General features: G+C 39.8%; 1 protein-coding gene across 9 annotated transcripts in view; it reads left to right on the forward strand.

Moving 5' to 3' along the window:
- CBLB (Cbl proto-oncogene B) overlaps positions 1-15,916 on the forward strand; it is a 238,865-nt gene extending 222,949 nt beyond the window's left edge. For 7 of the 9 annotated variants that reach the window (XM_054714013.1, XM_054714020.1, XM_054714022.1 and 4 more), the window contains 2 exons: positions 4,971-5,090; positions 15,392-15,916. In XM_054714013.1, coding sequence (XP_054569988.1) covers positions 4,971-5,090; positions 15,392-15,651 — 380 coding nt within the window. In that variant the 3' untranslated portion in view covers positions 15,652-15,916. Of the gene's footprint in view, positions 1-4,970; positions 5,091-7,845; positions 8,223-15,391 lie in introns of those variants that run through there. The other 2 variants (XM_054714019.1, XM_054714016.1) reach the window with 2 other exon arrangements.
- The last annotated feature ends 11,317 nt before the right edge of the window (positions 15,917-27,233 follow it).

Raw genomic sequence — 27,233 nt, forward strand, 5'->3', positions numbered from 1 at the left:
AGTTGGTGTGGCACCCATTTTCCTTCCTTTAAAATCTTTCCCATTGCTTGTGAATGATCAGAAATTGTTTGCTGATTAACATTTAATCTTTCTGCAAGTTGTTCTTGAGTTTGACATGCATCTTCATCCAATAATGCTTGTAATTGTTGGTCTTCAAACTTTTTCGGTCGACCTGGACTTCCTTTGTCTTTCACATCAAAATCATCACTTTTAAAGTGTTTAAATCAGCATTCACAAGTATTTTGAGGTAGAGCTTGTTCACCGTAAGCTTTCCGAAGTATACGATAACTTTCAGCAGCACTTTTCTTCAAAATAAAGTAATGAATTAAAACTTCCCGCAAATGCTCTTTTTGGGGCATGAAATTCAACATTTTTCTTAAAAATATACTTTATTGATTTTTTACAGAGAGGAAGAGAGAGGAATAGAGAGTTAGAAACATCGATGAGAGAGAAACATCGATCAGCTGCCTCCTTCACACCTCCTACTGGGATGTGCCCGCAACCAAGGTACATGCCCTTGACTGGAATTGAACCTGGGACCCTTCAGTCCGCAGGCTGACGCTCTATCCACTGAGCCAAACCAGTTTCGGCTCAACATTTTTAAGTGTAAAAATATCTATGTTAACACCTTCAGAAAATTTGACATGAAGTTTTGAGGCTTGCTGTCAATACAACAAAATAACATACATTTCAACCTATGTGTAACTCCATCTGTTGAAAAAAATCTGCATTATTAACTAGTACACCTAGTACATTGCCAAGTTAAGATTGATCACTGATCATGCCTATCTTAGCGTAGAAAAATACACAAAGGCCAGATACTTACTGCTTTTTTGGGTTTTGTGGACCTTTGGGGGTTTTTAGGAAAGTCTGCAGCATGAGCCAAGGCAGGCTGCTTGTGTGGAGGATCCACTGGGAAAGGTTCAAGTGAACATGCTGGTAAGATGAGGCAAGATCTCAGGGAATCACCAGGGTGGGGCATAGAGTGTTAGCTAGGTTAATAGAGATCCCAGATTCAGCACCCACTTGGGCCAGTATGGCTGGGTAGGGGGAGCCCTCAACAAAAATACAATGGCACCTGCCAGCACTTCCAACCCTGGAGAGAGCTGTCTCCACCCCTGCCCATCCAGCCCTAGCCAGTCAATTCAGTGTCTCCCCATATGTCCCTGGTTTTGAGATGCTGCCTGTGCATAGGAGCCCAGAGTGAGTGAGTTTGTAAGCGAGTTTGTGCCCTTTAAGACCTACAGCAACTAGTTCTCCAGCAGCCTTCCCTCTCACTTAGATGCAGTCCTTGCTGATTTTTACAGCCAGATGTTATGGAGACTCCTCTTCCTGGCACTGGAGTGCTGGTTTGGGGAACTCAGGGTGGGACTGAGACCCCTTGCTCCTTAGGGGACACCTCTGTGGTTGAGATATGCCTCCTGATTCTTTTTTTTTTTAAATATATTTTATTGATTTTTCACAGAGAGAAAGGGAGAGGGATAGAGAGCTAGAGACATCGATGAGAGAGATACATCGACCAGCTGCCTCCTGCACACGCCCCACCGGGGATGTGCCCGCAACCAATGTACATGCCCTTGACCGGAATCGAACCTGGGACCTGTCAGTCTGCAGACCGACGCTCTATCCACTGAGCCAAACCGGTTTCGGCTGCCTCCTGATTCTTAATTGCCACAGCGGGGGTATGGGATCTGCCTGTTTCATATCTCCACCTTGCATACCAGGCTCTACATGGCTCCTTTATATCCTTAGTTATAGGACTTCTGGTCAGCTAGATTTCAGGTGGTTCTCAGTGATGGTTGTTGTTTATTTGTAAATTTGATGTTGTGGAAGGAGTTGAGCGCAGTGTTTGCCTACTCTGCCATCTTTACCAAAAGTCTTTCCCATTTCTTTTATAATTAGCAAACCTTTTCCTTCTAGTCTTCCCTTAGTTTTTTTTTTAAATAATCTTTAAAATAAGTATTAAACTTTAAATTTAGCATTACCTACTATAAACCACAGGCATTAGTATTTTGCTTTTCAAAATAGGTTAATTCCATCATGTTTATTCTCATTTTTTAAATATTTATTACTATACTAGGGGCCCAGTGCATGAATTCATGCAGCTTGAAAGGAACTGTGGGCCCTGTGGCTGTGGTGGGCCTTGGCCCATCCTCCGTGCCCCCGCCCAGCCCCTCCCACCGTAGCCCCCAGTCCCCTGTCTGCTGGCAGCCCCACTCCCGCCACCACTCCCACATGTTGATGGCATGGAGTGTGATTGGGGCCGACTCCGTCAGTGGGTGCAAGCGATGGCTGCTGCCCTGATTGCCCCTCAGGAGCAGGAGGAGGTGGAGAAACCTTCAGGGGCAATCAGGGCCGGCAGCCACCGCTCACACCCGCTGACGGTGCCAGCAGTGGGTGTGAGCGCTGTGCGGGACCGTGGCACACGAGAGCAAATTATTTTAGTAACAACCACTAGAGGCGCTCCCTGATGACAGTGACCGGCGCCTTGGTCTGGCACCCCCACTCAACTGCTCCACCATCCTGTCATCCGCCATGTTCTGCGTGTACCCCCTGGTGGTCAGCACACATCATAGTGACCGATTGTTCGATCCTTTCGTCTATTTGCATATTAGGGTTTTATATATATATAGACTAGAGGCCCGGTGCACGAAATTCATGCACGGTTAGGGTCCCTAGGCCTGGCCAGTGATCAGGGCCAATCAGGGCCTTCCGGCTGCTGGCCGGGCCTCCTTCATTCTGCACCGCCCCCTGGTGGTCAGCACACATTGATAGAACTCCTGGTCTCCTGATCAAACTCCGGTGGGGACACATTGCATATTAGCCTTTTATATATATATATATATATAGATAATGGTACATTGGCTGTGGTATTTTCCATTTGTATGTTTTAATCCTAAGTATGGATATAAAATTTTACTGAAATTAGTTTTTGAAGAATTATTTTTTAAAACATTATTGCTTTTCAATCTGTTCTTATCAGGAGACAGTTAATTATGTATCTCTAGTAATTGTGTATTTTTTTCCCATTGAAGCACCAGTACTAACTTCACAACTTGCTATAAAAACATGACAGAATATGGCAGCGATTCAGACTAAACTATATTTATATTATTTATGGTATTATTCATGTATCTAGTAACTTTTTAAGTGAAACAGTTTAACAGAACAACATCATAACTGTATATTTTGTAGTCTATTTATGACACTATGTATTTAGAATCTAGTGTTTAGCCTTAAATAAATAGATTGAAAACAGCATATCTGACAAACCCATAAATTACCCCTAAAGAAATAAAAAAAAGTCTGTGTATTATAAAATATAATCTTTCCTCTAACCTATTACATCAGTGATGTTTTAGATTGCACAAGAACTTAAAGTAAATTTTATTAAATAAATCTAAATCCTTGGAAAATTTCTAAATTTGTTCAGAAATTACTATATTTGGTTCCTTTGGTTACTCTTTCTCATCAAGATTAACATTTAACATTTGTTGCATAGAATTTATCTTACTAAAACTTTTCAGCAAAATTAATGAGGCTGAACCACTGGCTCTTCAGATATTGAAAGCTCAAAATCTAAGACTCATTTCAATCTTGAAATTAATGAAAGCAACTTAAGTAGCCTTGCTTAGGCCAAAAAGTCTCCAGTAAAGCTGGGGATAATTATTGTACTCGAGTAGGGAAAGAATAATCAATGACTTCAAGTCTTGCCTTACGAAATGAATCTACGAAAATTGGTATAAATCAGAATGAATTACCTTTTTAAGTAACCAAACTCTTACATATTCTTAATGAAAAACTCAAATGGAAGCTAAAACAATAAAATATAATTAGGTCTTTAATATTTACAATTTTAGCCTTGTCAGCAATTCACATTTCATGGATTTGTCAGTGAAATTCATGGGTTTGATTTTGAATTTCTGAAAAAAATCAATCTGTCTGTGTTTACCTTTTGTAGTTAAAAGTAAATATTTATGAAGTCCAGGCTATTTGCTAGTCAGTGTTCTTGGTACTGTGTTTGTGTTAGGAGAGAAAATTCAAACAGGATGAATAAGATAAGGTCCCTGACCTCCAAGAACTGTGGTAGCACCTTTGGAGATCTGGCAGACATAAAAGTGAGTGAGATGAGAGAGGAAAACAGAGGATCCGGTGATGGAAGTGGTGGCTAAATAAGTTATCATTGACCCAAAACAATCAGTTCTATGCCTTTAAACCCAGGAACTACTAATTTTAAACCAGTTAAGTTTATGGGCCTAACACTTTGATATAGTTGCATTGACAAAATCTCTTTCTGCTTTTAGTTCCAGTTAATAAATACCATTAGAAGTAGTAAATTTTAATTTGTCTGCAATATATATTTTTCACTATTTCAGATGCTCCTTCTCTGACTGCCAAAGTATTAAAAAAAATCACAACTTTTAACAATTAAATTCATTATTCAGTGAGCCAATTAACAACGATTTTTAACATAGGATGCCTATAGTATTTTTAAAAGCGCCATATGTGTATAGGGGATTTCACATTCATAAATGCATTTAATCCTCACAAATCACAAATATAATGTCCATATTACAGACTGCCTACTAAGAATGATTAACTGATTTCAGATGGAGCAAAATTTAAAATCCTTTTTTATAACTATTGCAACGGTTTCTGTAATTTATTGATTGTACATGAAAGATTGGAACAGAAAATAAAAATTAGAAACAGCTGCATCAACAATTTTATGATTAAATAATATCTGAAAATACAAATATAAAATCGGGTAACCTTTATTATCTAGGAATAAATGGGAAAACATTTTATTGAGTGACAAATAGAAAGAAAATATGCTGGCAGATTAAAAATAGTTATCAGTCATGAATTTAGTTTTGTAATTTATTTTCAAAAACTAGAATCTCTAGAATTTTTTCTTCAATCAACCAGCAGAGACATTCTAATTTAAAAAATTATCTTTAATTTTTAAGATCCCTTTTTTGATCCAGCAAGTGGCCAAGTTCCTTTGCCTCCTGCTAGGAGATTGCCAGGTGAAAATGTCAAATCCAACAGAACATCCCAGGATTACGATCAGCTTCCGTCCTCTTCAGGTGAGTTGGCTGATAATAGTAATAATACCTTCCATTTATTCGGTGGTCTTTGGAGTACCTTACCTTTTTATTCATTTACAGTTCAGCGAGCACTGCCAGCCTAAGAAAGTATTTTTATCACCTTTGCAAGTTATTTATAAAGCTTCTATTATGAGAGGATTGCCTACAAAATTACTTCATAGAAAAGAAAAATCGCTGTTCTGTTATCTTTGATTAGTCAGTAAATGTGTTCTCTGATGCATATCTATTCATTCTCTAATTTTTGTTCTGCCTTACCAGATATCTGAAAATGGAAAATCTCTCTATATATTATAATTCAACATTCTCTCATTTCTCCATTTAAGGAAGAAATCTCTTTAGAATTAATACTAGCACCAAACTCTTAATTTTTACAGCTTATTTAGGGCTACCAGTCAATGCTCCACTACCAGCCATTAAGTGGAAGGATATACCATTTTAGTAAATACAAGCCATACTCATAACCCATACTTTTTTTTAGCAATTTGGACAATATTTTTATCTCATAATTGTAAACATCAGACGTTTTTCTTACTAGATTTTTATTCTTTAGCTCAAACCTCAGTTCACAGAAAGTTTGTTATTAGTGATAGCCATATATTCTGTAACTTCTGAATCAAAATAAGTAATGGCTGATTTGAGAATTATCAAGCCAGTTCTTACATACTTGATGACATGCATGGGAAATGCTGAAATTCTCCTGTAAGTTTTAATACCTGAATAAAACTCAGGAGAACATAGGAAATTTTATTAGCCTTTTGAAGTTTTGGTCCATGCTCTTAGCAGTTTACTTCTAGTCTTTCCAAGATTTTAGATATATCCATGGGGTAGCCAATGAAGCACTGTAATTCCAGTCGAAAGGGTAGATTTTCAGATCAGTGAAAAAGTGTGAAAGTCAAGAAGAAGGGGAGATAATACCAGGCAGCTTCTGTGTAAATGAAGGAATCAAGTCCCATAAGGAAGTGATGTAAAAGTACGAGTTTGAGGAGAGTACCATGACTGATTTAGAATACCACCAACTCTGAATTAGAAAAAACATATACTCAAGTTATGGGAAGAGTTGTGGCCAAAATGCTCTATTTTCACAGCTTCTTTACAAGTTGTTCCATAAAATGTGGGTGTTGTAGAGCCCAGAGGAATATCATTCACCTGTGTGATTTCAAATGGTAGGAATTCTGATTACCCTAGAAATTTTAAGGATAAACCTTGAGTCACAAACCTTGTTGAAATGTCCCCAAATAGGCATTTACCAGAAGCCTGAACCAGCTTTTACCTGCGTGATAAAATAGACCCGGTTATTACTCTGAGAGCTTCCACTAGCTGTGACATCAAATATTTCAACCTACTCCCTGAACTCTTTACAAACAAGGTCAAACCTCAGAAAATAAGATACTTTTTCCAACAAGATATTTGCTCTCATGTAGTTCACAGAGCTACCAAGATGTCCACTTGTTAATTTCACACCAGCAGAGAGACTGGGCTTGCCTTCTATCCTAGGTCTTTTCATCAAAAATTTGAGACTGGATGCTATGTGCCTTTAGGATTCTAATAGTCCTTATTTTGTAGTAATATGCTTTTATTAAGGCCTTTTTAAGATGACTGTTGAGGATTCTGATGTAATTGCTACACCTTATAAATTCAATTTCTCAGGTCTTAATGGTGATCTAAATGACTAGTAGTGACTTATTTATGTATAAAATTTCTATGTAAAGACGCTTTCTATAGAATTTGAAAATATAATTTTATTAAAAAAGGATGTGTGTGTATGTGTGTGTGTATCTGCATGTACAAAGAGCCTTCCAAATGTTTAAGACAATTATAAAAATTGTGGAGGGGAGGATGGTTTTTAGATGTAACACTTGATATTTAATGATAGTTAATCAGAAGTAACTGGATTTAACCAGCTTGTATTAAATTCACATATACCTGTATATGAGGCAATTATTTTTTGCTAATAACCTGCTTATTTCTTCACATGGATATATTATTCATGTGGTGTTCATGCCTATTATTAGATATATTTGTGTTTTCACAAACTTTAGTTTTGCTTTTTCGTTATAAGATAAAATTCGCTACAGTTTGAATACTGTTCTTGAAAAACCCAGGGAATCTATCTTGTAGTAGAACAACACAGTCATGCTGAGGAAATGCAGCATTAGCTCTGGAGATCTTTCATATTCTTAGCAGTTCAAGGCAACACTTGAAAATAATACAATAATTTCAGCACATAACTTGTATTGAATCTATTTGTAACTGCTAAAGGTCTTATTGCCAAATACACAGACAAAATAAAGGAGGTCTCATTATAAAGCAATTAATTCCAATACTGCATTTCCTTTGGTTGCTTAAAGGAAAAGTAATTGAGTGTTGAATGAATTTTATATTAAGGTCAAATATTCTATAGTTATCTCCATTAAAATCTCAATTAGAAATCATGGCTTCACTTCACAAAGGGTTAGAATTGTCTATTGTCATTAGTGATGTTTTAAGATAAATTATTGAAGATTTTGTTTTGTGTTTTAACAAGGATAATAAAACTGTTATAGTTTACACAGTTGGAATACCTGAAGATTGTTTTTCCTTACAAATCTAATACTCTTTAATAACCATTAAAAATGGTATGTTATAACCTTAACTATCATAATTGTCTATTATAATATATGGTATAGATGAGTTTCAGATTTCTATCATGCCTTAATCAGTTAAATTTATATTATATTTGTCATTTAATCCTCAGATACAGTTGAGAAATCAGTAGTTTAAGAGTCTTGATGTCCATCCCAAGTGTTGTCACTGAACTACTGAAAAAGCTTTAGAGATTGTCTCAAATTGTACAAAATAATAATTTTAAAATTTGTTAAGGCATACTATAGGCCAAATGTAATGCTAAGTATTCTAAATACAGACATGTATAAAATGGAATAGAATTGAAAAGCAACAAGAAAAATAAGTCACCTGTAATCCTATCATCAAAGAACATATTGCCAAATTAGTATTTCTTTCTAATTTTTTTATGCACATGCTCACATGGTTGAAATCATACTTAATATGTCAATTCTATCTCAACTCCATTTAACATAGTATCATATGTATCTTACCACATAAACTTCTAAAATAAATGTCATTTTAAATTATGGTATGATAGTCCATTATTTTTATGTATTGTCAAACATTACTTAATATTTTAAAAGTCTAACAGAAATTCTAACTTTATATGCAAGAAAACTAACACATTAAGTGCCTTTTCTTTGGTTTAAAATACAGAAACTTGGTGTTGTAGTTATTGTTAAATAAGACTTAATAGAAAAGAAATAGAAAGTAGGAAAACGTACTCATTAATGAAGATATTTGCTTATTAAACACATCTTTCAAAATATGGACTCAAAAAAAAAAAAACACGCAAGTTTAAATACTAGAGGAAAAAAATAAGGACCTCTTGTGGTAAAATAGTTGGTATTTACTCCTATAGATGTCGACATACAACAGTGTCCCTCACCTTTTTTTTTTTTTTTTCAATTGATTTCAGAGAGTAAGGGAGAGAGAGAGATAGAAACATCAATGATGAGAATCATTGATAGGCTACCTCCTGCACACCCACTTCTGGGGATGGAGCCCACAACCTAGATATGTGCCCTTGACTGTAATTGAACCTGGGACCCTTCAATCTACAGACTGACACTCTATCCACTGAGCCAAACCCTTTTCTTTTTTATCATAGTCCACCTAAAGGCCTTTTCAGTCATTTTTTTCTACTATTCAATCCTGCCCCACTCTGCAATAATGAAAGTTTATTACCACAGATATACTAGATATACTACATATTTCTATGTACTGTGGCTTTTGCCCTGTAGGGGTTGATTGTGTCCTCATTTAAAATTCATGATGCACAGTACTCATTCAAGGGATTCTACTAATTGTGTTGTCATCAGGCTAATTCCCATGCTATCCAGGACTTTATGACTCTGCTCTTTAATAGATTCAGAAAATGAAAATTAAATCAAATTTACTCTTAAATCATTGCTCCTAAAATCTTTCTCCACACCAAATAGTTAACTCTGAACAACACAGGGAGTAAGGCTCTAACTAAAAGTGGACAATCACATGCAGGAAAATTGCTTCAAAGTCAGTTTAATTTTAAAAATATATGCAAATTTTGTATTTTACTTATTGGTACACCTGTATTCGTTTCAGTATTAAAAACTATTAACAATCTCACATCCTTGAGTAAAACTGGTGCTCCACATATTTATATGCACATATTTTTGTACTTACTTTGATGTTGTTATTGCACATAGGAGTTAAAAATACTTTGAGCATGGACAACAGCTCTAGAGTAAACACATGCCCTTTCAGTAACTTTTTAAAGATGATATTTATTCAGGTACAGAAATTCCCATGGAGTTGGCAAAATTCCGTCATGCCATGTACTCCAAAACTACACTATAATAATTCGAGGAACTGTGTGATAGCTTTATCTTCTGTTTCATTGCTTCCTTCTCCTACCCACACACTCCATAAAGTGAATAAGGACCTGCTGTCTCCTACCATTAGACATTGTGAAAAAGAACAAGTGGGTACAGAGAAGGCTGTTTATGAGCTTTGGGAAGAAATGTGTCAAAAGAGAGATTCATTTAAGCAATTTGTTCTAATGATCAGCATGGAAATGTTCAGCCTCTTTTTTAAAAAACAGCTTTCCCTATTCAGGTTGTAAGATATTTTGCTTAAGATCTTGTTTAAAAGCTTTCTACAGAAGTATGCACTCAGAAAACATGGCATGTTTTTATCCTCTTGCACACCTCTGACATTCCTCTCAATAACAGTAATTGATGTTTTCAGTGTAGCAGCGATCATTGTAAATGTGAACACATCGTCCTTTCTTTTTAATCATCTCCTCAGCACATACACTGGACATTACATTAATTAATTAATTCACATGCTACCTGGGAAGGGATAAGTAATAACTCTAAAAATGGAGATACAGGCGTAGATTTGGAGAATGAGAATTGTAAAAGTAAATTGCTTAAATCAGAGTTACTCAATATCTTAGAGGCCACACTGAAATGTATCTGACCACAACAACCAAACAAAAATATGATATTCAAAATTGAATAAAATATTCAATGACAAGTAGAAATTCATATATAACAGGTGGTAAAAAAAAATGCAACAAAGATTCCATTTTTCCATTTGTAGGCTCTAATGCATGATACAGTTCAACCTCTGGGCACTTGTAAGATTCTGAAGAGTTATCAGCACTGTTTGGGGGAAATAGATTTTGAGTTAGGGCAATGAGAGCTGGGATCTATGAGTTTTGGATTTAAAAGGGAAATCCATGTATTGAAAAAATATTTGCTTCAATAAGGTTTTATTTTTATTAAAATGTCTTCAAAAATCTATCTGGACTCATTCCAGAATGGGTTTGAATCATTTTCTCTAGTTGATATTTCCATTACAGTTTGTGTGCAAAAATAAAATACCAATTCCAGAATGACAGACCTTCACTACTCTAACTAGAGATTTAATTGTAGTGTGTATGTACAAGTGTTTTTTCCTTGCTAACTTACGTTTCCTAAATTATGCTTGCTGCTTATTTTTACAAGCAAAGAATAGCTTTCCCTTAAATAAAATTAGTCATCGGAATTTCATTGCATTTGGCCAGTATTCATTATAGCAGCCTCACAGAGTGGATAGGTTTCCTGGGGTTTTTTAATAGGTGACATATACCAAGATCAAAGATACATACATTTATTAAAACTTAAAAGCTCTAAATCGTAAGACTTCACTCCAGTTACCCTATCTGATGCGACTCTGGCTGCCTTCCTGCACTACTGTAGCAGTGCATACACACACTAGTAGCTCTTCTTTCCACAGGTGCTTGACATTTGTGTGCCCTTCTTAGTATTTTGGACAGAAACAAAATAACAATAATAGAAAAAAATCTTAGAAAATTACCAGCAGAATACAAGGAATTTAGACTTGATTTATGTCTAGGTACTTTTCTCAGTTAAATCAGAACAGAGGAGATTTCAATCTATAAATTCTGTGGTAATTGATTAAAGGAAGGCTTGTTAGAATTTCTAATAGTTTTTTGGAAATGATTAGAAGCAAAGTATAATTTATTGTTCATCTCTGCATAACATAATGGAAATACTTAATAGAAAAATAAATGGAACCTCAAAACACAGAAAACAATGCAGTTTAGCAGACCATAAATATTTGAGATATTTAGTTACAGCAAGAAACAATACAGACTTAGCAAGAACCAGAAATTAATGTGTTCTTTTATATGAGCAGAATTTAATAAGTTTTACCTACCACTGTAATATTTTTTTCAAACTGAGCATTATCTTATAAGAAAGAAAAATTAAAAATAAAAGACTATTATTCAGTTTGGTATGGAACCAAATATTTTCATCTTGGGTGGTTTTATGTATGTTATATAGATACTAAGAGGCCCCGTGCATGAATTCATGCACCAGTGGGGTCCCTCGGCCTGGCCTGTGGGATCAGGCCCAAACCAGCTCTCCGACATCCCCCAAGGGGTCCCAGGTTGCGAGAGGGCACATGCCAGGCCAAGGGACCCCACCTGTGCACGATTGGGGCTGGAGAGGGATGCGGGAGGTTGGCCAGCCAGGGAGGGACTGCAGGAAGGCTCCAGGGCATGTCCGGCCCATCTCGCTCAGTCCCAATCAGCCGGACCCCAGCAGCAAGCTAACCTGGTCAGAGCATCTGCCCCCTGGTGGTCAGTGCACCTCATAGTGACTGGTCGACCGGTCAACTGTCTGCCCCCTGGTGGTCAGTGCATGTCATAGTGAGTGGTTGAGCATCCTTAGCATATCATTAGCATGTTATGCTTTGATTGGTTGAAGGGACGACTGGACACTTAGCATATTAGGCTTTTATTATATAGGATTGCTAGAAATGTGAATGGGATGATGTTTTTTGTAAGTTATCTTCCCATATAAAAATATCATACTTAGAAAAATATGAAATAGATATTAGATAATATTTCATGATTTAGATTTTATTATTGAAAATATATACTTACAGTATCTCCTGAAGCCACTGGGAAATGTGGCAAGGCAGCAGAGACTGGGAGGGGATAAGATGGGGACAGGTGGCAAGAGGCATTTGGGTCCTAGCCTCACCTTCCTCGTTTACTTAACCTGTTCTTGAATTTATCACTTGGCATTTGTGTATGCTCTAAGAAAAAAAAAAGGTAAATAAATGTTGATGTCTACATAGTGTTTTATGGCATAAATTCGACAATTTTTATTGTAATATTTTAAAAATCCTAGGCATCTCAATTAAAGTACCCAATATATATACATGGAAATCCATGAAAGAGTATGCAACCCTCTCAAGTTACTAGCCCATGCCCTGGTGATGTGTATGGGGTGGTGGCCTGTAATTTTATTTTGTCTTACTAAAATTACTCTCCACTTGTGGGCACCAATGTCATTTGGTTTAACTGAAAGAAACTGTTATCAGGGGACTGATCTGGAACCCAGCTGGCCCTTGCTAATGTTTTGGCTGGCTTTGCTTTTTCTCAAGCAGAGCTTCCTATATTGGAATCTGGATAAAGTATTAGAGCAAAGTACTTCTGTTCAACCTAATAACTAGCAGTAGACTCGAGGCATCTACATTTCTTTTTATTTCTGCCCCCTCCCTGGGATCAGTAAGGCATCATTTTATAGCATTATTAACTTGAAAAATCAGACAGGCAGAGACAGTACAAACATGTTTCTCAGAGCAGTGCTGCTGTGACATGGGTGGGATGGAGGGCCAGGTGGGGTGTTCTATAAGGAATGTTTGTGAGCTTGTAACAGACTTTCATCTAGTAGACACTTCCTCCACCTAGTAAATAAAATAAGGATGTGCTATGTTGCCAGAGTAAAAGCCTGTCTTTTTCAGGCAGGTTTTTTTTCTTCTACATCTCTTACTTAACCCTTTGCACTTGCTTGCTTTTTTCGATTCCTTTATTCTACTGCTAACCATGTCGAGTCACACTCGACATCCGAGTGCAAAGGGTTAATAAAGCTTGAAGAATAATATGTGGAATTGAAAATAAATTTGTGTTAAACATGGGGACAATGTAACCTACCCTACAACCTATCTATACTAATAAAAGGGTAATATGCTAATTAGACTGGGAGACCTTCCAGACATTCTTCCAGACAAAGCCATGGTGGCGGGGCTGAGGCAGAGGCGGTTAGGAGCAATCAGGCTGGCGTGGGCTGGGGGGGGCAGTGAGGGGAGAGCAGGCCAGCAGGGGGGGAAGTTGGGGGCAAGTAGGCCAGCGGGGAGGGGGGAGTTGGGGGCGATCAGGCCGGTGGGAGGGGGCAGTTGGGGGCAATCGGGCCAGCAGGGGGGACAGTTGGGGGCTAGCAGGCTGGCAGGAGGGGGAAGTTGGGGGCGAGCAGGCCAGGGGGGGGAAGTTGGGGATGAGTAGGCTGGTGGGGGCGGCATTTGGGGGTGATCAGGCTGATAGGCAGGGTGATTAGGGGCAATCAGGCAGGCAGGCAGGTGAGCGGTTAGGAGCCAGCAGTCCCGGATTGTGAGAGGGATCCCAGATTGGAGAGGGTGCAGGCCGGGCTGAGGGACACCCCCCCGTGCATGAATTTTGTGCACCAGGCCACTATTACATATATAAAAGCCTAAGTGACCAGCTGACTGGCTGTTAGCTATGACATGCACTGACCACCAGGGGGCAGACGCTTAACACAGGAGCAGAAACCATAGTCATGTGGAAACATAGAACTGACTGATGAATCTCAGAGGGAAGTGGGGAGGGTGGGCCGAGATTAACCAAATATCTTACATGCATACTAGAGGCCCAGTGCACGGATTCGTCCCTTGGCCTGGCCTGGGGGAATCGGGCCAAAACCGGCTCTCTGACATCCCCCAAAGAATTCCGGATTGCACAAGGGCACAGGCCAGGCTGAGGGACTCCACCAGTGCATGAGTCCATGCACCAAGCCTCTAGTCTAATATAATAATAGACAAATATGCAAATTGACCACACCTCCGACACACCCACAAGCCACGCCCACCATCCAATCAGAGCAAGTATGCAAATTAACCCAAACCAAGATGGCTACAGCCACAGAGAGCAAGGTTTCCTAGGTAACAGAGGAAGCCAAGCTTTCTGCCTGCCGTTGCAGGCCTAAGCCTCCACTCAAGCTACAAAGTTTCAATTATAGAAGGTAAACAAATTCAAACAAATGATGGCAGAATGGAGCTTGAGAGAGCAGGCCAGGGTTGTCGCCGGCAACAGGGGAAGCAAAGCTTTCCACACACCCTGGCCGGGCCCACCCGCTTAAGGCAACAAAGTTTCAATTATAACCCCAACACAAATGGCTACCGGCAGGCCTCTGAGGGAGCCCCAGGCTTGGCTCCGCTCCAGGCTACAAAGTTTCAATTGTAGAAGGAAAATAAATTCCAGATACCAGGGCCTCTGCTTGCGTTGCCAGGGGGCGTGGCTGACCTGCAAACCACCACAGGTCCCTCGCTCAGGCCGCCCCACGCCCCCAGGGTACCCCACCCTGATCAGGGACACCCTTCAGGGCAAACCAGCTGGCCCTAACCCCTGTACCAGGCCTCTATCCTATCTAATAAAAGAATAATATGTAGATTGATCATCACTGCAACACACAATATAGCTGCCCCCATGTGGTCAAAGATCCTGCCCCCATGTGGACACAGGATGGCCACTACAAGATGGCCAGCAGGAGAGGGCAGTTGGGAGGCACCTGGCCTGCAAGGGAGGGCAGTTGAGAGGGACCAAGCCTGCAAGGGAGGGCAGTTGGAGGTGATCAACCCTGCAGGAGAGGGCAGTTAGGGGTGACCAGGCCGGCAGAGGAGGGAAGTTGGGGGCAAACAGGCTGCCATGGGAGTGGTTAGGGGGTGATAAGGCTGGCAGGCAGAAGCAGTTAGGGGCAATCAGGAAGACAGGCAGGCAAGCAGTTGGGAGCCAGCAGTCCTGGATTATGAAAGGGATGTCCGACTGCCCGTTTAGGCCCGATCCCAGGGATCAGGCCTAAACGGGCAGTCGGACATCCCTTGAGGGGTCCCAGATTGGAGAGGGTACAGGCTGGGCTGAGGGACAACCCCCCTCCATGCACGAATTTCGTGCACCGGGCCTCTAGTAGTATATAAAAAGAAAAAAAAAGTTCAGTTGTAGACAAAATGAAAAATATATTTTCATATGAGATCATACTAATGTTTATGTCTTTCCTTTTATCTCATTATCTAAATGATGCTTCTCTTTAAAATCTACACAGATGGTTCACAAGCACCAGCCAGACCTCCTAAGCCACGACCCCGAAGGACTGCACCGGAAATCCACCACAGAAAACCCCATGGGCCCGAGGCAGCGTTGGAAAATGTCGATGCAAAAATTGCAAAACTAATGGGAGAGGGTTATGCGTTTGAAGAGGTGAAGAGAGCCTTAGAGATAGCGCAGAATAATGTCGAAGTGGCCCGTAGCATCCTCCGGGAATTTGCCTTCCCCCCTCCAGTCTCCCCACGTCTGAATCTATAGCAGCCAGGACTGTCACCATCCTCATGTCAAGTAATTGGTGCATATTCCAGGAGCATGGAAAGGAGAGACGTGCAGTGGAATTGGAGAAAGAAGGTGTCTCCTCTTCATGTGGCTTCTTGGAGGGCCTGGAAGGGCTGCTTCTCCGAAGACAGCTGCTTGCTCAGGATGGCCACAGCTGCGGCTTCTTTATTTTTGCTAGCCATACTTTTAAATCAGGGTTGAACTGACAAAAAAAAATAATTTAAAGACGTTTACTTCCCTTGAACTTTGAATCTGTGAAATGCTTTTCCTTGTTTACAAGTTGTCGAATTGCAGTTTGTTTTTAGTTTTGTTTTTTTGATACTTGTACTGTGTTCTTGACGGACCCTTTGTTGAGCGGTCAGGTCTGCTGTAACATTTCCCACCAACTCCCTTGCTGTCCACACCAAACAACTAAGTCACGTCTTCACTTTGGTTTCTCCCCTCACACCTCATCCCCACCAATTGCATCTCTCCTATTTACAAGATGCTTTAAAGGTTCTGGTTTTCAACATATCAAACTAATGCAAAAAAAAAAAAAAAAGTGTGTGGCCTTCACTACTGAGTCTTCTTTTGGAAACCATTGTTGTTGAGAGATGGGGAAAATCTGAATGTATAAAGCGTGTGTTTTTTTGTCAGTGAACTGCCTTTTATAAAGTGTTTTCATATAACATAGAGGAGCTTCCCTTTTTAGTCTAAGTTTTGGGATCTTAATCTTCTTTATTCTCATCTGTGTCATCCCAAGGGTGTCCCGACTGTAAAAACCTAAACTATTAGAAAGCAACTACCTGCAGAGGTGGGGGAAATACTCTCGTACATGACCATGTGTATAGAACTTGTATAATGAGGTCCCCTGATATGTATGCCTGAATCACTGTGAGGCATGCTGTCTCCCCGAAATACACTCATGGCTTTCAGGTAAAATGATGGTCATACCTCTCCCAAGTTTCCTATTTGAGTGATTACACTCTGGCACCTAACAGGTTTACGATCCAGTTCATTTTGCAGTGGAAACATTAAATCTTTGGTGCACTGTTAAGTGCTAATGCTACTGTGGCAAATTTTTTTGTTTTATTTTGTGTTTTTTTTTTTTGCAAAATTCTTAATAATTTTCTCTCTGCAATCAAATTACAATTTGTATTAAATTTGTAAATTCATTCATTGCTTCACAATGCTCCATCCGGTCAGGTGAAAGAAATGTAAAGTTTTGCCTTTCTTTGCAATATGGAGGTTGGTTCTTCAGAAACCATGTTGATACTTTTAATAACGCTACAAATATTTATTGTGCATCTGTGATGCGATCAGCACTGTTTTTAAAGCACAAACTGTTGCAAGCTGATTTCAGTTTGGTTTTTTATCTGCGCTTTTGATGGTAAACGTCTCTCTGATGGACAAAGCCTAGAAGGTTGCCATCAAAGCTTCAGAATTTTAAGGCAATCTGCTTTTTTTTTTTTCTTTCCTAATGTCAAGTTAGTGCAGAAATGAGACAAAACCAAGTCTGTGTAAAGTATCTGAACCACAGAAGGTGTTCTAACTACAGACTACTTGCAGGATTGTGCATGCTTCTCCCACTCTAACTTGACACACAGTGCGATATAAAAAGATGCATCGGAAGGTGAGCCGCTCTTCAGGATGTGAAAGGACTCGACCAAACACCTAGCAGATCCCATGGAAAGTAATGCTGTTCAAGACGTGTGTAGAGACCTGGAGGGGAACTGATGTGCTTCTGTGCAAACTGACACCTGCCCTCACTTGACAGTTTCGCTATCATGATGTGAGGTCCTTGAGGAGACACACGCCTTGGATGGTTTGTGCTTGTGTTTTAATTTCTTCAGGTGATTCTGAGCCGATTAATGTCCCTGGAAGGGAATTTTTAATTTGCCTTAGATATTCTTCCTGTGAGTTTGGTATATGAGTGCAGTTTTCTTACACTTTTAAAAATTATATTGGCTAATTCTCCATTGCTTTATGAACTCCATATTATGTCATCATGGTTTTTCAGTTATTTCATCAGTTTTGGATGTCACATGGGAATAGCACTGTATTTTGGGCTTTATGACTTGCTGATCATAGGTACAGTCTAAAATCTAAAAGTTGCCACTTCGTTATAATAACATTGTTACAACAGTCTTAATAGATTAGGGAATGATGCAAAATACAATGTTAGAAAACAGTACATTCTCAAATAATTTCTGAATAATGTGTGAACATTTCAAGTGAGAATTAGAAAAAAGAGACTTATGGAAATATAGTAAATTAGACTGGAAATTTTTATAAAATTCTATTTTACTAACTTCCAACAAAATCTCTACATCTTGTACTCAATAGCAGCCATTGGTTTGTCATTTAAAATAATGAATCAAAAACTTGTACATAATGGAATGAAAAGAGAAAACTTTCTATCAAAAACTGTCATGAAAAGCCCATTGCTACCTATTATTTATGACTTATCAAACTCCAAGAAAGACATTTGAGGAAATAATTAAACCCAAATATTTTAATTATAAAGTGACTGCCTGTTAATGGTTGATAATGATCCTGACTTGGTTTTACTGTGATCCAAAAAGTTAGGCACTCCTCAGATTTCTCCAAGACTTGGTAGTATGATTATTTTCTTTTAGCTGGTAAGCTATAATATCCCTAATATTTAAAACAAATCATGGACAGCATTAACCTTCTCTCCCCCACCCCCCAACATGTTCTAGGGGTAAAAGTATTTATCCTCAATGGTAGTCAAGTAAATTAACTTCCATAAATTTATTTTTCCTTAATGTCTGTCATATCCTAGCCAAATTTTCTGAAATTGAATCAAAGCAGTGCTTATGGTTAACTTAAACTTCTTTCCACAAAGATGACCTTGGCCACATTGCAAATAGTCTTAATATAGACTCCCAGTTGCAACTTCAAAGAGCCAATTTTTAAACATTTCACACACAAGAACACTTGCAAAGATTTCTTCATAATGTGAATTTCCTTTTTAGTTTCAGAAGTATTTCCTACACTTTGGACATTATGATTCCTCCCCAATTTTCAACTTAAAGCTTTAATTTGCACTGAATTATAATCCTGTTTAAAATTCTAATTATTTCTCTTAAGCTGACAGATTTGGAAGCAAATTATGGCATGTTTTCAACAATACAGGTACAACCTGCTAACCTGGAATTTTAGTGCTTCTAGGAAAAGTTTCCAGAAAAAGCAATAGAATGAAGGGTTTTCTTCCCAATTACTATTTTATTTTTTAAATGCCTTTTTAAAAAAATTTGTCTAATGTGGCAAAATAGTTATGTGTTCAATTAATTTATATTTTATTCATCCTTTTTCAATTCTGGTTATTATGTAAACTCAAGTACTTTATCTTTTCTTTTAAGGTATTTTATAAAATGAATGTTAACTAAATGCAGAATTGGTATGTTCTTTTCAAATGAACACACATTTCTTTCAGAGCATTTCTATGTTGTAATTTTTCTTCATGTTAAGCAAAAGACATTTAAGAGCTGGTTGGACAAAGTAATGCAAAGTACCCATCCCATATCATTATTTTAAGATATTTAAGATATTCAGTTATATTAAGCTCCCAAGTAAGAAATACATATCTGGAAAAGGCTGAAGGATGACATACTGTATAATTGACAATTCCTAATCAACAATAACATCTGTTCTCCAAATTCTTAATTTTTTGAATCATTTGTTCCTGGACAGTATATAGTGAAGAGAGAACAATGGAGATTAAAAAAAACAACAACAACAATATGAATAACTTTTTAAATCAAGAACCATAGCAGAATGTTGTGAAAGTAATTGGTACATGCAAAATCCCATGCATAGTAGTAATAATTATACCCTCAAAGCACATAGAATTAAATGGGAGCTATACATTAGCAAGTAATCTATACTAATAAAAGGGTAATATGCTAATTAGATCATGCCAACCTGACATTTTCTGGTCGTCCTGACTTCCAGACAAAGCCACTGTGGCGGGGGCTGAGGCAGAGGTGGTTAGGGGCAATCAGGCTGGCAGGGGAGCAAGCAGTTGGGGGCGATCAGGCCAGCAGGGGAGCAGTTAGGGGGTGATCAGGCTGGCAGGCAGAGGTGGTTAGGGGAGATCATGCAGGCAGGCAGGTGAATGGTTAGGAACCAGTAGTCCCAGATTGTGAGAGGGATGTCCGACTTTCGGTTTAGGCCTGATTTCACAGGGATCGGGACTAAACTGTCAGTAAGACATCCCCCAAGGGGTCCCAGATTGGAGAGGGTGCAGACCGGGCTGAGGGACACCCCCCCTCATGCACGAATTTTGTGCACCGGGTCTCTAGTTCTATTTAATAAAAGCCTAATATTCTAAGTGGCCGGTCAGCCGTTCAACCAATCCAAGTGTAATATGCTAATGATATGCTAAGGCTGCTCAACTGCTCGCTATGACGTGCACTAACCACCAGGGGGCAGACAGTCGACCAGTCGCTATGACATGCACTGACCATCAAGGGGCAGATGCTCCAACTGGTAGGTTAGCTTGCTGCTGGGGTCCGGCTGATCAGGACTGAGTGAGATAGGCTGGACATGCCCTGGAGCCCTCCTGCGGTCCCTCCCCAGCTGGCCAACCTCCTGCATCCCTCCCCGTCCCCGATTACAGGTGGGGTCCCTCGGCCTGGCCTGTGCCCTCTTGCAATCCAGGATTCCTCAGGGGATGTCGGAGAGCCAGTTTCAGCCCGATCCTGCAGGTCAGGCTGAGGGACCCCACTGGTGCACGAATTCGTGCACCAGGCCTCTAGTTCCAATATACCAAATACTGTACATAATTTACTACATTGTAATGTAATTCTGAGCTTGCCATAAGTGCTTAAGAACTTTTATCAGGCCTTCCCACACACCTAATAGTGAGCCCAGCACATAGTACACAATAAAATGTTTCAAATAAATGAAAATTGAACATTTAAAGAGCAAGTAGTGGAAACAGTCTGGAGTTATCTGTGTGGAATAGCATCTGTGAACCTGCTTTCTTTAGCCATGGACTAGAAGATCAATAAGCCCACTCACTAATGTGATTATCGCAGATGCCTTAGTTTTGTTGTCACTATTTGGATTGGGAGCAAAAATTATTTAATAAAATCAAATTCACAAAGTAAAAGCTAGGAGATAGCCCTAGTCGGTTTGGTTCAGTGGATAGAGCGTTGGCCTGTGGACTGAAGGGTCCTGGGTTCGATTCTGGTCAAAGGTACATGCTCAATCCCTAATAGGGGGTGTGCAGGATGCAGCTGATCAATGATTCTCTCTCATCATTGATGTTTCTATCTCTCTCCCTTCTTCTCTGAAATCAATAAAAAATATATTTAAAAAAAACAAGCTAGGAGTTATAAAAACATTTTGGTAAAACTCAAACATGTTTTTTCAGTAATTTGAGAAGTGAGAAGAATACTTAATTCTTCATAAAGAGGTTATGACAAGCATGTCTATTCAAAAGACTAGTACTCAACAGATTCCTATAGCAATGTAATAGTGGTTAAAATACAGGCTCTAGTCAAAATAGAGAAGAAGGTAAATCCTGAACTCACTACCTCCCATGAACACATCAAAATGGCAATTATAAAACAACCATCACTGAGAACCACTGAAGACTATTTAGAATTCCTGTAACTAAGGATATAAAGAAGCCACATCACGATGGGTAGGAGAATGGAGATGTGGTTAGGGCAGGTCCCGTATCCATGGTATAGTGATTAATAAAGAAGGATATCTTGGCTGCAGAGACCCCCCTGATAACCTTGGGTGGATTCAACACAAGTGGAGGCCAGCCTCAGCTAATACTGAAGTCTCACACTCAGGCTTGGCACAAGCAGCAACCAGACTTGGCTCACGTTGTAGTTCCTACCAAATGACCCCAAGCCCAGCACACACAACACTGGCCTCAGTTCACAATGAAGCTCCTAACAAGCGGTCTCATGCCTGGCACAAGTAATGGCTGGTCTCAGCGCACAATGTAGGGCCCAACAAGTGGCCACAAGCCCAGCTCAAATGGCAGGCAGACTTTGCTTACATCGTATCTCCCACTTAATGGTCCCAAGTCTGACACAACTAGTGACCCACCTGATGCCAGAGCCCTGCTAAAGTGATTCCTGCACTGTTGGACCAGCCCTCACATAACAGCTGGTCCACTGCAGTCATGGCTAGTCCTCACAAACAATCAACTTGAGGTCAACCTTGACATGCCTGTAGCAATCACAGCCCAACCTCACAATAGGAGGACATGTGCAACCCATATGGGACACCCATGGAGCACCTAGCTCTGGTGACCAGGGGGGACTCTTCCACTGGGCCCCGCAGGACACCTTCAACATAAGCCAGCTCTTTGAAGACCGGGAGATGTAGAGGATCTGCCTAATACATAGATACAAACACAGAAAGACAGAAAAAATGAGCAGACAGAAAAATATGTTCCAAATTAAAGAACTGGACAAAACTCTAAAAAAATAACTAAATGAAATGGACATAAGCAACCCACCAGATACAGAGTTTAAAACTATAGTTATAAACATACTCAACAAACTTGGGAGAAAAACAGATGACTCAGTGAGAACTTAAACAAAGAGACAGATAATATAAGAAAGAACCAATCAGAACTGTAGAATACAACAACTAAAATTAAAAATACACTAGAGGGAATCAAATTATATTACATGATGCAGAAGAGTGAATCACTGAACTAGAAGACAAGCTAATAGAAATCACGCATTCAGAACAGTAAAAAGTAAAAAAATAAAACTGAGGATGTTTAAGAGACCTCTGGGACATCAAGAGTGCCAGTATATGCATCATAGGTATCTCAAAAGGAGAAGAAAGAGCTATTTTTTTAAAAAATTGAAAACCTGCCCATCCTGGGAAAGGAAATAGACCTACAAGTCTAGAAAGCACAAAGTCCCAACAAGGTGAACTCAAAGAAGCCCACACCAAGACACTTCATAAATAAAATAGCAAAAGTTAAAGATAAAGAGAGATCTTAATTGGCAGAAGAAAAGAAGTTAGTTACATACAATGGGATGCCGCATAAAACTATCAGCTGATTTTTCAACAGAACTTTGCAGGCCAGAAAGGAATGGCACCATATATTCAAAATGTTAAAAGGGAAAAGCCCACAATCAAGATTATTCCATCTCACAAGGTTATCATAGAATTGAAGGAGATATGAAGATTTTCCCAGACAAGCAAAAGCTGGAGGAGTTCATCAAAATTAAGTTGGTATTGTAAGAACTGTTAAAGGGAATTCTTTAAGTGGAAATGAAAAGGTCAAAACTAAAAATAAGAAAACAAAGGGAGAAAAATCACACCAATAGAGGCAAACACTTATAAATAATGGATCAAACAATTATAAAGCTAGTATGAAGGTTAGATGAAAACGTATTAAGAGCATGTGTAAATACAGTATTAAGAGATAGACACAGGATATAAAATATGTTTACAAGGGGAGATGAGTAAAAATTTTATTGTTCTTAGAATGTTTGAACTTAAGTGAGTATAAATTTAAAATAGTCTTCTATAAACATAGTTTGGTTTATATGAATCTCTTAGTAATCACAAACCAAAAGTTTATAAGATACACAAAAAGATAAAGAAAGAAAAGGAATCTAAACAAAACACCTCTAGAAAGTTATCAATGTACAACAGAAGACAGCACGAAAATAAACAAGAAAAAATAAGTAAAATGGCAATAACTACATATCTATCAATAACTACTTTAAATGTAAATCGGCTAAATACACCTATCAAAAGACATAAGGTGGCTGGATAAAAACACACTATGTTGCCTACAAGAGACTCACTTGAGATCAAAAGACACACACAGACTGAATGTTAAGGACTGGAAAAAGATATTTCATGCTAATGGAAACAAATATAAAATGTGGTAGCCATATTTATGTCAGACAGAATATACTTTAAAACAAAAACTGTAACAAGAGACAAAGAGGGGCATTTTGTGATGATAAAGGGATCAATCCAACAAGAGGATATAATTCTTGTAAATATCTATGCATGAAATGGTGGATCACCTAAATACATAAATCAAATATTAATAGAAATAAAGAGAGGTCAACAATAGTATAATAAAAGTAGGAAACTTTAATAACCCATTTACATCAATAGACAAATAATTCAGACAGAAATCAACAAGGAAACAGTGGCCTTAAATGACACATTAGGGTAGATGGACTTAATAGATATTAAAGAATATTTTACTCCCCCCCCAAAACACACACACACACACACAGAAAATGCATTATTTTTAAGTGCATATAGAATATTTTCCAGGACAGATCACATGTTAGGCCACAAAACAAGCCTTAGTACATTTAAGAAGATTATAATCATAACAAGCATCTTCTCCAATCACAATGTTATAAACTAGAAATCAATCCTACCTTATAATAGAGAAATATGCAAATTGACCGCACCTCCGATATGCCCATGATTGGGCCTGCGAGAGGCTGGGGGCGGGACTCTGGGTGGCCTATCCGGCCGTTGAGAAGACCAAGATGGCGGCGCCCAATCCTCTTAGTTCCATGGGTCCCGGGCGGCGATCGCCACCCGGATGGGCGTGTCCGGTCCGAGCCAGGCGCTGCCGGGGGTCCCGAGCCAGGCGATCGCCACCCGCGGGGGCATGTGCGGTCCGAGCCAGGCGCTGCCGGGGGTCACCGGGCGGCGATCGCCACCCACGGGGGCGTGTGCGGTCTGAGCCAGGCGCTGCCGGGGGTCCCCTGGCGGTGATTGCCACCCAGGGGGGCATGTGCGGTCCGAGCCAGGCGCTGCCGGGGGTCCCGAGCCAGGCGATCGCCACCCTGCGGGGGCGTGTGCAGTCCGAGCAAGGCACTGCCGGGGGTCCCGAGCCAGGCGATCGCCACCCTGCGGGGGGTGTCCGGGCCGAGCCAGGCGCTCTGGAGGGATCCGGGGGCCATTGCCACCCTGGGGGGGGGCGTGGCAGGACTCGCCCAGCCCCTCCCAGGGTCCCTGGGAACATTGTAGGCATGTGGTTGCTGAGACCCAGACCAGGCCTCTGGCCACAGATTCATAGCTTTGCGGAGACCTAGGGCAGGGATCTGCTTCATCTGCAGAGAGACAGAGGTTCTGCAGTGCCCCCAAGATGTGGGTGGGCCCAGCCAGGGGTCAAGGGGCATGGAAGGACTCCTGGCAGAGGGGCAAGGACCCTCACCCCTGAGGCGGGGGTTGAGGGGTGGAGCCACCTCAGTGAAGGGGTGCTGCACTGCAGGGTACTGGACTGACTGACATGATTCAGAGAAGCTCCCAGTGCTAATGGGCCTCGCTCAGGCGGCCTTCACACTTCAGAGGCAGTGACTACTGCTCCTGCCTTCACCCAAAAGCAAGCTCGCTACTCCCTGCCCCATAGCAGAGCATGCCTAGGCAGTGAGTGGGAAGCCTTCCACCTTCTTCGGAGTAGAGGGGGCAGTAAAGAATGGGGGGAGAGGAAAGAATGTGGAGCATCCGCAATGAAGAGGTGCTTGAGAAAGAGGCTCGGAAGCCTGACTGGAAGGTTTGTTCTGTTTGCTGGGCCGCTGCCCCTTAGGAAGCGCAAAGAGCATGGCTCTGAGGGCTTCCTGTGTGCTCTGAGGGCTTCCTGAGTCAAGTTCCACAGCCAACTGGAATTGGCCTCAGTTTCCTGGTCTGTAAAATGGATGAAGCGTGTCCCAGTGCCTTCACTGAGCTTTGATGGCCAATTGAGATACTATATAAAGAAAATGAGGGAAGAAGTGAGAAAAAAAAGGAAGGACAAAAAAACACAAAAGAAAGATTGAAAGTAACCTGTAAACCCATTATCACTTAAATAGGGAATATAGTCAGTAGTGTTGTAATGATGGTATGATGCCAGGTGGGTACTAGAAATATCGGGGAACACTTTGTAAAGTATATGATTGTCTAACCACTATTCTGTAACTAATATAAAACCTGAAACCAATACAAAATAATGTTGAATATAAAGAAATGAAAATTGGAGTGAAATTTTTATAAATTTCAAAGTTTAAATAAAAGCTGTAAAGGAAGGAAGGGGAGAATAAAAAGTGTTTTTCATTTTGCCACTTCATTAAAAAGACAGTTGTCTTTATGTGGTGCTTTTATACTTTTCTAAGTCATTATCTCATTTTAATTTCCGGGCAACTTAAAGACAAGATAAGTATTCCCTCCACTATTCAAAGAAAGGAAATCTTGGTGTCTGGTCCTAATGATTCCATCGTCAAGCCCTTATTGTAAAGCAGGGTTAGTAAAATTTTCTGTGCAGGGTCATATATATACTAATAAAAGCCTTGAGGGTGATCAGGCCAGCAGGGGAGGGTATTTGGGGGCAATCAGGCCCGCAGAGGAGCAGTTAGGGGTCAATCAGGCCAGCAAGGAAGCAGTTAGGGGGCAATCAGGCAGGTAGGTGAGTGGTTAGGAGCCAGCAGTCCCGGATTGTGAGAAGGATGTCCAACTGCAGGATTCCTGTGGAATCGGGCCTAATCCTGCTGTTGGACATCCCCCGAGGGGTCCCATATTAGAGAGGGTGCAAGCTGGGCTTAGGGACACCCTCCCCAGTGCACAAATTTCGTGCACCGGGCCTCTAGTAACAAGAATAAAAATAGAAACACGTGAACATATGTAGGCTAGAAAACATGCTACTAAACAATTACAAAGAAATGTAAGAGGAAATCAAAAGATATTTTTAGACAAATGAAATAGAAACACAATGACCAAAAATATTTGTGGCACACCAAAAGCAGATTTAAGAGGGAAATTCACAGCAATATAGATAGGCCTACCTCAATAAACAGAAAAAAACCTCAAATAAACAATCTAATCTTATACCTAAAAGAGCTAGAAAGATAAATATAAGTAAAGCCCAAAGTAGGTAGAAATAAGGATATAATAAAAAGTAGAGCCAAAATAGTGAGACAGACTAAAAAGAACAAAGACAGCCCTAGCCAGTTTGGCTTGGTGGATAGAGCATCAGCCTGCGGACTGAAGGGTCCCAGGTTTGATTCCAGTCAAGGGCACATGCCTAGGTTGTGGGCTCGATCCCAGTGAGGGGCGTGCAGGAGGCAGCCAATCAATGATTCTCTCTCATCATTGATGTTTCTATTTCTCTCTCTCCCTCTTCCTTCCTCTCTGAAATCAATAAAAATATAATAAATAAATAAATAAATAAAAAATTGAAAGAACAGAGACAAACAAACAAAAAAGCTCAGAAAAGATCAATGAACATTGAGAGATATTTATTTGAAAAGTTAAAGAAATTTGATAAACCTTTAGGCAGCCTCATCAAGGAAATATGAGGAAGAGCCCTAAAAAGTAAAATAAAAGTAAAAAATAAAAGAGGATAAGTGACAACCATGGAAATACAAAGGATTACAAGAAAATGCTACAAACAATTGTATACCAACAAAGCTTCCAAGACTGAACAAGAAGAAACATAAAATCTGAAGAGTACACATACTAGTGATAAAATTAAATTAGTAATCAAAAACTCCCATCAAACAAAGTCCTGGACCAGATGGATTAATTCACAGGTGAATTCTACAAAAGATTCAAAG

The sequence above is a fragment of the Eptesicus fuscus genome, chromosome 3 (assembly GCF_027574615.1).
Source record: "Eptesicus fuscus isolate TK198812 chromosome 3, DD_ASM_mEF_20220401, whole genome shotgun sequence".
Taxonomy (NCBI): Eukaryota; Metazoa; Chordata; class Mammalia; order Chiroptera; family Vespertilionidae; genus Eptesicus; species Eptesicus fuscus.